At 39.4% G+C, this 11314-nt stretch overlaps 2 protein-coding genes across 2 annotated transcripts in view; both read left to right on the top strand.

Annotated features, from left to right (window-relative positions):
- Positions 1 to 26, top strand: part of LOC106013990 (carboxypeptidase A4) — a 9509-nt gene extending 9483 nt beyond the window's left edge. The window contains exon 6 of the mRNA XM_013090964.2: positions 12 to 26. Coding sequence (XP_012946418.2) covers positions 12 to 26 — 15 coding nt within the window. The remainder of the gene's footprint in view (positions 1 to 11) is intronic.
- A 128-nt stretch (positions 27 to 154) lies between these two features.
- LOC101861419 (zinc carboxypeptidase A 1) lies at positions 155 to 7483 on the top strand (the record flags this gene model as incomplete). Its single annotated transcript, XM_013090965.2, is given in 5 exon segments — positions 155 to 248; positions 874 to 1019; positions 2439 to 2501; positions 4940 to 5024; positions 5536 to 7483. Coding segments are annotated over 5 exon segments (627 nt in total), but the record flags the coding sequence as incomplete, so codon positions are not given.
- Between the last annotated feature and the right edge of the window lie 3831 nt (positions 7484 to 11314).

The following is an 11314-nucleotide window of genomic DNA, read 5'->3' as shown; positions in this document are numbered from 1 at the left end:
TTTAATTTTAGACAAAAATAAAATAACAATATAAAATGTTTAAATTTGTTTAATAGCTCAACGTTTCGCCCTGTGGGCTTCCTCATCATCATCATCATCATCATCAATATCATTATCATCATCATCATCATCACATTTCGTAATGATTCGGCAGAGTCGGATGTGGAGAAAGAACAGAAGCGCCCATCCCACCAGCTATTTCTGCGTAGGAATTGATCTCAACAGAAACTTCGACTCCAAATTTAGACGTAAGTAGAATATGCTTAAATAACCGAAGTTAAAATTGAAGGCAAACGAGGCAGGGGTAGGCCCAGAACAACCTACTTAGGGAACCTAGACAAATGGGTAACAGGGAAAGATCAGGGAAAAGTAGCTTTTTTTAAGCGCATTCGAGCAAAGGAATGAATGGAGAACCATGATCACTGATGTCTGTTGCAGATCTCACACTGGATGAATGAGCCCAAAATAAGTCCAGTAGCAACGAGTTTTACGGCGCTTGCAACGCAAATTAAATACAACATAGTTAGTGCCGAAACTTAGATTAGAGGTGTTGTTAGATAGTAAGATATAATTAAAAGAGGGAGGGGAGATAAGGACGATAGATACTTGACAGGAAAGAAAGAGCAAACCACATAAACGCACCCGCCAACCACCCACTGTAGTAGTAAAGAAAACGTTCCTCTGTGTCTTGCGGTTAAAATTCACATTTCACACAATTTAACATTCAACATTCAACATTAACCTTTCACATAATTCTACATTTCACATTTTTTTATATTTTACATTTAACAGTTCATATACTCTAACGTTTAACACTCAACATTTCACATTAAACAGTTCACACAATTTAACACTATACATTTCACATTTCAGAGGTGGGCGTTTCTTCGAACTGCCACTCCGACATCTACCCAGGAATCACCGCTTTTAGCGAGGCGGAGACCCAGAACCTGAGAGACCTTGTCGTGGATAGAAAAGACAAAGTGGTGGCTTATCTCGGCGTGCATGCATACTCGCAGGTACGCTTGCACAATTATAATATTATGATTATTTTATATCTTTTTTTTCTGTATGTGAGCATGCGTGAGTGTGTGTGTGTGTGTGTCTGTGTGTGTGTGTGTGTGTGTGTGTGTGTGTGTGTGTGTGTGTGTGTGTGTATCTCTTTCTCTCTCTCTCTCTTTCTCTCTCTTTCTCCCTCCCTAATTCCCCCTTCTCTCTCTGTATCTCCCCCTTCTCTCCCTCACCATAACACAGATCCTTACCCCAGACATAAACAAACTTTATTGCCCCCACGAAAAGATGCTTAACATCCAGCTTTGACAAATTCACTTGAAATACGACAAAAAAATCGCATCGCTTGATTTGTTTTTATTTTCAGTTTTGTTTAATTTCAAATCAAGTTTTAAAACATAACTTTTTGGGGCAAATGTCTTACTTTACTAACCCCCCTCCCCCTCGCCCCCTCCCCCCTCGCCCCCTCGCCCCCTCCCCCCTCGCCCCACCTCCCCCGTCCCTACCAAAAATAAATATGAACAAACCATAACAGGATTTATTTTTTTTCTCTGCTCAACGAGTGTTTATCCAGTTTGACCCTCAGCTTTCGGAGTAATTTGACTTTAGCCCACCGAGCAATTTAGTGAGTTTGACAACCCTGCTTTGAGGTATTGTCTTCACCTTTTGTCTACTGTCTTTCCTTCTTCTGTTCTCTAAGGCCCCTGTCGCACCCCATTGGTGGTTGGCGTGTGCTCGGGTGCGTTTGCTCCTTCTTTCCTATCAAACTCAATCCTCCTTATCGCTCGGCCTCCTTCTTTTTTTATACATGTTACTCTCTAGTAATACCTCGAATCTTCGGCACGACTTATACGACCTAATTGTGTTGCAAGTGCCGTACAACTTTTACTAAAACCACCACAACTCATTAGGCAACGTACCACTCGTTGCTCGGCTGTAAAATGTGACGTCACTTGGCGGAGAAGGGAGAAAACAGGGCAAAAATGGTCTCATTTGCATATTTTCAGCTAGGCCACGAGTTGAAATTAGATTGTTGTCCTTGTATGCACCGGGCCTAATCGTTGGTCCCAGTGCCCCACAAGTGAAATTATCTGTTTTGTGAAGTCGGGCGTTCAGTTTCTTTTGTAAACGGCTGAACTTGTCTTTTCACTTCAACCCCCCCCCACCCCCCTGCCTCTTTAAAAAAACCCAACCCACCAACCTCTTCATCCCCTTAACTCTCCACGACTCCTCTAACATTACACAATAACATTCCAGCAAACAAAAACACAAATGCAAATGCAAACCAACGAACAAAACAAAAATACTAAAAACAAACAAACAACCCAAAACAAATAAAACGAAAAGAAACAATAAAAGAAGCATACAAAAACAAAACACTTTTACAGGTGATAAAATTTGAATTTTTTGTTTTTACGACTTTTCAGTTTCTGATGGTTTCCTGGGGCAACGTGTTGGGAAATTCCAGACCGCACAACTACGTTGAAATTGTAAGTTCCTCTCCAGATTGGTTGCTTTTAAGAGCAAGGGGGCTATCCCGAAAAAGCTATTTTGAGAAAATTGAAGGTAACGTTTTTGTACCCTTTTTCAGCTTCTTTAAAAGACAATGAGAGTTTTCTCTATAACCAAACAAAACATTATACACACCAGTGAAACCAAACTTCTCCTATAGGTAGGGCAATGTCCACTTTTGGTGTACGTCAAGATTTCTGGAAACCCCCGAAATTTGGTTTAGCCCGCTTGTCCTTAAAAGCCATCTTATGTGGCAGGACAGGCGCGAAATCTTGCTGCAATTTGTGGGAAGTGCGGCCTCTGGCTTTTCTGCTGTCGTCGTCGTCGTCGTTGTAGTAGAAGTAGCAGTAGTAGTAGTAGTAGTAGTAGTAGTAGTAGTAGTAGTAGTAGTAGTAGTAGCTGTTGATGTTGCTAGTGGTGGTTGTGGTGGTGGGAGCGATGGTGATGGTTGACAGTGTACCTGTTGTCATGAGGATGGCGATCATGGTCCCAATCATTACTTTCTTTGGGTGTTCTAAAAATTTTAATTTACATTATCCTGAACTTTCCCAGTCACTTATTTGCTGCTCTGGGTCTACCCCCGTTTCTTTTGGCTTCAATTTTGCCAGTGGGAGCTAGATGTTCAAGGCCTTTACGTATTTTCAAGTGTCCCAGAAACTGCTTCTGTCTTTTCCTCATTATTTTTGTCAGCAAGCGGCCCACCTGGGTTTCTTGACTTCTTTTACTGTCTTTAGTGACTGTCCAGCGTTACAGCCGTATAGAAGCCGTATACACACATAGCATTTCTAAACTTTCATTTTGGAAGTCATTGGGATGTTTCTATTTTTCAGGATTGGGTGCATTTTTTTAAAAACTGTCTTAAGCCATTGCAGTTTTTCGTTTTGTCACTGTGGAAACATTTGGCATCACATATAATTATAAATCCTAGATATTTAAAGAGATTTAACTTCTTTGATCTATCGGCCTTGCTTATGAGATAACAGAAAGAATTTGCTGCTTTTAAAATTATCTTAAAAAAAGATATTACCATGCATTCTGTTTTCTTCACATTCAACAATTACCCTTTACATTCACTTTTTGTTTTTACAGTATCTGGAAGCTATTGAAGGCCCTTTTCTGAATCTGCCATTAAAACTGTGTCATCGTTATATCTCATGTTATTACTATTTCTGTCATGTACTTAAAGACCTGCACATTTTCCTATATTTCTAAGTTTTGTTTCACTGCATAACTTGTCAAAGAGGTCTGGTGACATAGCACATTCTTATCTCACTCCTCTTATAATCTGCTTATATTCGCTGTATTCTGTATCAGTTCTTACAGCAGTGTTTTCGTCCCAAATTCCTAATAACTCTTAAATCTTTTCCTTGTATGTCTAGCTCTTCCAATATTCTAGATAGCTCACCATGTCTAACTTTATCAAAACATCTTTGAATAATCTAAAAAAACATAATACAGATTTCTGTGCTTCATTAAATCATTATATTAAGATTGTTAAGGTAAATATAGCATTTCTGGTGCTCTGGTCAGGAACAAAGCCGAATTGTGTTTTAGATATCTTTGGACTTTTTCTCATTCCCCTCATTAGTACTCGCAGTAACATTTTTTAATTAAAGAATGCCATAGGCTTACTGTTCTATGCATCTAACACGTTGTGGCGCCTGGTGTTTTAGATAAGGCTGTATAAACAGACTCAACCTCATCTTTAGGAATCTCACCGCTATCACAGATAAAATTTAACTTTTAAGAGCTCTGTTGTTATTTATTCAGTGCCTAGTTCTCCTAGCAGCTCCCCGGCTGGCGGTGATGTCAGGTAGAGACTGGGCGGGGAAATTTTAAACTCTCGTAAGCACTGGCAGAAACAAAAACTAGCGTGATGCATGTCTGCGAACTGCTATTTACCGATGATTGTGCATTACTTGCTCATGAATAATGCAGTATACAAAACTCCTTTGACCATTTTTCAAATGCATATGAGAACGTTGGACGTATTACAGTAGGCAAAGCAAATACGGATGTCCACTTCCAGCCTGACCATAGCTATACACAGATCTACCCTTCTAAAATCAAACTATATAAAACGACACTGATCAATGATAATAACTCTGAAAATACAGTATAATATGCAGTTGTTAAAAATAATTTGATAGGAGATGTTTAAAAAGACTCACTGAATATTGTTACAAAGAATACAAACTCTGTCCAAACATTGCGAGTCAACATTAAAAAAATATATAATTTTGATAATAGCTTCCGTATTATCTTTAAAGAAAAATATTTTTGTTGTTGAACTGGTAACAACATTCGGGAGGGGGGGGGGGGTTTGCTGTCAATTGTAAAACCTGCAAAATATACTGTGTTCTTTAAAAAAAAACCGGCAGAACTAACGCTACACATTACACGTTTGATGTTTCAGGACCGCGTGGGAAAGAAAATGCAGAGTGCTTTGGAAGGACATGGATTTCGTTACGAATACGGCACTGTGTACCAGCTGCTGGATTGTAAGTGTCGATTTACACCCCTCGAACCCCCCCCCCTCCCCAGACAAGAGTAAAAAAAATGTGAAAAAATGAAAAAGAAAATATCGTTTTAAAAATCGGTCCTCCTGAACACATGCACACACACAAACATACACACACACATACACACACACAAACACACATACATACACACACACAACACACACACATACATACACACACACACACACACACACACACAAACGCACACATTTTATATATATACAAACCACCAGCGTACTTCCCACTCAAAAATAAGAATCCAATAAAACGAACAAAAAAAAAAAAAAAGACAAAAAAAGAAAAGCATTCCCCCCGAAAAACACACAACAACAACCCAACAGCAAACAACCCTACAAAACAACAAGAAGCACACAATAACCCCCCCTCCCTCCCCCAAAAAAACAAAACAAAAACAAAAACAAAAAAACAAACAACCCAAATAACAAACAACAACAAAAATACAACAACATCAAAAACTTCTACCCCGCAGATGCGGCCAGCGGTGCCTCCATGGACTGGGTGCTGGAGGCAAAACCCAACATGTACAGCTACGCTTACGAGCTCCGGCCTGACCAGAGAAGCAACGACGGCTTCAACCTTCCCCCCAGGTACATCGTGAGCCAGGGAGAGGAGTACTTTGACAGCCTGGCTGTCATGGCCAAAGAGATGAGCGTGTGCCGTGCCGGGAGCGGCTATGAGCAATGTCAATCCCACGCCGTCGTTGGGTGACTCGGCCCTGTTGGTGACTCGGCCCTGTTGGTGACTCGGCCCTGTTGGTGACTCGGCCCTGTTGGTGACTCGGCCCTGTTGGTGACAGGCTGGTGAAAGGGGAGTTAATACTATAGAAGGTATCGGGAAATATAGACAGACAATAACTATAATACAGTTGACTATAATATTTATAATACAGTATATAATTTCAAGGAACACTAGACAGATAAATACATGTAGTTGCAATACTGTAGATAATGTCAGAAAATAGAGACAGAAAATACCTATATTACAGTAGACAATATTTATAATACGTTAGATCATTTCGAGAAACATAGACATATAATACTTGTAATAGAGTATCGAGAAACATAGACAGATAATAGTTGTAATACAGTATCGAGAAACATAGACATATAATAGTTGTAATACAGTATCGAGAAACATAGACATATAATAGTTGTAATAGAGTATCGAGAAATATAGAGAGACAATATCTATGATACAGTAGACCATTTCGCTAAACGTAGACAGATAATGGTTATATTGCTGTATAACACGTCGAGCAACATAGACAGACTTATAGTTATGATATATAGCAGATAATTTCGAAAAACCTGGACACATAATAGTTGTAATGGTGAAGATCCTTTTAAGACGTACGCTACATATAATATAGTAGACATTTTGAGAAACATAGACAGACAATACCATAATATAATAGACCATTTCGAGAAAGAAGGACAGAACATGAATAGATAATTTCAACGTATGGGATAATAGATAAAGACAAAACTTTGGCTACGCAAGAAGAAGATAGTCACATTTTGAGCATTTAAAAGCCTCATTTCCACTCTCTGATAATTCGCATGGTCTAAATCACTGGTTTGGTTTTTAATATAAAAAGTTAGATCAGTTTGAATTACTAGATACTGTGTTGACTATAAAGAACTGAATACACCAGTCCCCCCCCCCCCCCCAAGGAAAAACTAAATCAAAACATTTTTAAAAAATCAAACAAACAACAACAATGAGATGTACCAGATTACCACGGTTAATTAATGCTACGGAAAAAAAGTTCCGACTCCTTTTTACGTAAACCGGCGGTTATCATTTACTTTAATCCTATAACTGTTCTTCTTTTTTTAAAGAAATTATTTTAAAAAAATAAAAGTTGATGCTTCGTAGTGTTCCGAAATCAAGGTTATCTGAAATCCTGAAGATGTTCGGAGCCCACAAGGTAACCATCGGAAGAAATCACATAATTATAAAATAATTAATTGGGTTCGGAGTCGTAAACAAAACAGGAGAAATAGACTGAGAGAAAATTGTCTTTTAAATCATCTAAGGTCTTTTCAGTTTGTTTTTGACAACATCACAATGCGAAACATTATTTTGAGACATAACCTTACCCAGAAAAAACGATTTATAAAAAAAGAATAATTGTTTCCTATAATCTTACAACTTCAGATATCTTTGAACTATATTCTCGTCCTTTGATTTGTCTTGTTCTATTTTTTTTTCTTTTGTCTTTTTTCTAGTCTGAGCTAACCCTTTTATTTTCTTATTCCAAGTTTAAATGATTATTTATTTCATACTTAATTTGACTTGGGTGTTATTGTTATTATTATTTTAAAGATTCTTTTAACGTAAGCAATGAAAGTTATGAAAAGTTGAGAAGTCAAAGAAATTCCTTGATGCTATATCAATAAAGTGTGTAATTGTCATTATTCTTGTTGTTGTATGTAAGACGTTCGTTTGAGCGATTGAATAAACGAGAAAGTACTACTGCTACTACTACTACTACTACTACTACTACTACTACTACTACTACTACTACTACTACTACTACTACTACTACTACTACTACTGCTACTACTACTACTACTACTACTACTACCACTACTACTACTACTACTACTACTACTACTACTACTCCTACTACTGCTACTACTTCTACTACTACTACTACTACTACTACTACTACTACTACTACTACTACTACTACTACTACTACTACTACTACTACTACTACTACTACTACTACTACTACTACTACTATTGCTGCTGCTGCTGCTGCTACTGCTGCTGCTGCTGCTGCTACTGCTGCTGCTACTGCTGCTACTGTCAGTCACACCTCATCAGGGGGTGCCCGGTGAGACAATGTTATATTATGTCCAAACTACGTTTTGAACTCATTTCCTTTGCACGCAAGACGAATAATCTGACCGCTCTACTACCAATGACTTCGGTAGTGAGCTGATATTTCACTTGTTGCGTTTCTGTCAGAGAGGTTATATGCTGCATTGCCCACTCTGGGACGCTGAACTTCAAGGGCAAGACATGCGCAGTTCTACAGACGAGTGAGTAATTTATGAGACAAACTTGCACTGAAATATGGGGGCAGGGTGGTGTTTAAATTATATACTAGAGCTCGTGGAGAACCGATGAGGGAAAGAAGGCCCCCATGTCTGACGAGTGTGAAGTCTCTGCTGCGACCTCTTGATATAACTTCTTTGGACTCTGTTGTTGTCTCGTCTGTCACGGCGTTTGTGCGTGTTACTCATTGTGTTGTGAAGCTGTGCTTTGTCCAGTGTCCAATCTCATATTTATTATCGTAAGGGTTTGTCCACACCAAAAGCAGTAGATGAGCCGCTATGAGCAGTTCTAGCAGTAGGTTCAAGTGTCCGCACCAACAGCTGTTTTGGCTAGCTGTCCAGTAGCAGTCAGCTCGCTGGCTGCTCGTGCACTGCTCAGTATCAGCTCGCATGATCTCATCAAAAGCAGTAAAAGAGCAGTGTGTACTAGATCTAGCTCTCTCTGATAGCTCGCTGCTTGTATCGGAGACAGTTCACAACATGGCCGTCCGTAAAATATGTTTGATTCATTTGATAGACACTTCATCACTATGGACACAGTCTCTTGTATCTGAAGACGAGAAAGAATACTCGGTTCATCCCATGAACGTCTAAAGAGACACATGTAGGTTCATCTTGTCTGCAATTTCTTAAAATTGTTGTCTCTTGGTTTCTCTGTTCATAAAGTTAATGTCCTGTTTTCGCCGAGGGCATGGATATTCTTGGATTAAACTTATGAACTCAAAAGTTTTGGCACTATCGAGAGAGCGCTTGCAACTGATCGACTATATCATGATCAATAAAAGATACCAAAAAAACGGGATTTTAAATGTCAAAACGCGCCCAGGAGCAGACTGTTACCGTGACCATGTATCAGCGGAGGGAAAATTCAGAATCGGATTGAAAAGAACACACATGAGCAGAACAAGAAAATAAAACTAATCATGGCATTACTCTAGTTAAACAAAAAAATGGCAGATAAATTCAGAATAAATACACAGAACAAATTCGGCCCCTTAGAAAAAATGCCAGACAAAGAACAAGAAAGGGAACTGCTTCAAGGCATGTCACGGGTCTGCAAATCCCGATGTTTGGGGCAAAAAATCGATTTTTAACTTTCTCCATTTTTGGGTACCTGAATATCTAAAGAATCGATAACGCTTGATGTTTCATTATAAAAAAGTCTAGAATTCTCATTTAAAGGCTTTTTCCGGACAACACCCTTGTCAAACGTTTGGCGCGTTTTCTTCAGATTAGCCCATAATTTGACCATGGACAACTACTGTGTGCCCCCGTATGATCCTATCATGTTTAGAATCGTTGTTTTCCCAAGCTCCTCTTCTTTCAAATCCCTAAACGATCAAGACGATCAAGATCTGTGTATTTTTGGCAGTTGAGCAACCATGTGCAGAACGGAGGACTCCTCGTCTCGCAAATTGTGTGTTGTCTTTGACAAAACGAATCCCTGTTGCTAAAAATAATAATATGACGTCAATACTCCGTTGCAGAATGCCGCGCAACATGTAACCTCCAACAGTACCTTATGACCACTAATGTTTCTTCTTTCGATTCCACAGACGTTTGACTCTTTTTATCCATCACTACTTTCACTGACAGAACCATGTGCTTCCCTTTTGTATTTGACGAGATTTAGTTCTGTTCCTGACCCCTCTTGATTTTTGTGTAGGCCACAAAGCAAGTAATCTGAGTTTCTCTCTTTGAATGTGCAGGCTAATGAGTGGTACGATCCTAGAAGTAGTTTTCACTCTCATCACATTTTATTCCAGGTTTATTCCCCGTGTTTTTCCTTACAGTTGCCATGTTGTGTGTCATCACAATGTATTTTGTAAGGACTGATGGATAAAAAGAGTGAGAGAGAAAGGGAGAGAGATAGAGAAGGAGAGAGAGATGGGGGGGGGGGGGGGGGGTCTAGAGTGTTGCAATAATTTTGGCTATATATGTGCATTTTGTATTTTGTGTCACACATCAGGTAAAGTGAAGGGACACTGCATGTTTTGTCCAATGCTGGACCAATAAAGTATGGATTATCGTATGATATCTCATAACCTCATACATGTACTAATAGTGCTAGGGATGTTTTGCATTATTGTTTAAAATCTAAAATTAGTTCAGTGGTGTTTGATGAACTTCTTACGTGCTTTGAGATACTAGTAGTTGTAGTGTTGAAAAGTGTAGTTCTGGTGAAGCTTGCAGTATTACATGGGTTATTGTTGGTGCATTGCGTTCATTTATAAACATAGTTAGCCCACCGTTAGCAGGCTTATTCGTATGAAAATGCCAGAGCTAACAAGCACACTTTTCAAAAGAAATACAAAGCGTAGAGATTGGATCACCAGTAACTACAGCGATGATACATTATTGTTGTAAGAACAACCGATCCAATGCACTGTACCCGAAAACGAATACCTTTATAATGAGCGCACGTTCGCCGACATCGGACTCTCGGAAAAAATAAGACATCCTTGGATTTTTACTCATCCATTTCAACAAATTGTAATTACCTCGTGCGCATCAAACAGACATTCAAAGCACCTCGAATCTTGCATGACAGTTTGTCCTGCGAGTAGGTCAGAGCTATGAGTCTGTGCAGTTTTCACCATCTACAAACGACTCTTGTCTAAGCATCCCACGATTGGCCCACTGGGGAGAGGAGGGGAAGGGCAAAGCTTGTGCGTACTGTAGATCATTCTTAGCAATAGCCTGTACAATATGACATGTCAGAAACACTGTGCCACTTTAGGGTACCCAATAAGAGGCTTTTTTTCACACATGCACCAAATCTAGTAATCCAGGCGCGTTCAATGCCTGATTCGGTTCCATTGTTGTACGAATGGGTAAGAGAAAATGCGCAGAAAAACAGCAGGGGCTGTTTGAAAAAAAAAATGAACATGCATTTTCATGTACTCTTACTGGCTTTCCCTACGACTGGCTCTGATTCAGGTTTGTTTTTTTACCACCAAATGGTGATGTCATCTATAGAGTACTATAGAGTACTCCCTGTGCCAATAAGCTAAGCCTAGCCAAATGTTGCTCTATAGTACAGGAGCGTGTTGACGATGGAGAGATAAAGAGGGGAAAGCGGAAGGGGGTTCATGATATCTCTCCATCCTTCTCTCTTTCTGCTTTCCACCTTGTCCTCATCCCCTGCACCCCCTCCTCTCTCTCTCTCTCTCTCTCTCT

The sequence above is a fragment of the Aplysia californica genome, unplaced genomic scaffold (assembly GCF_000002075.1).
Source record: "Aplysia californica isolate F4 #8 unplaced genomic scaffold, AplCal3.0 scaffold01742, whole genome shotgun sequence".
Lineage (NCBI taxonomy): Eukaryota > Metazoa > Mollusca > Gastropoda > Aplysiida > Aplysiidae > Aplysia > Aplysia californica.
This window is presented reverse-complemented; position numbering and strand designations above follow the sequence as displayed.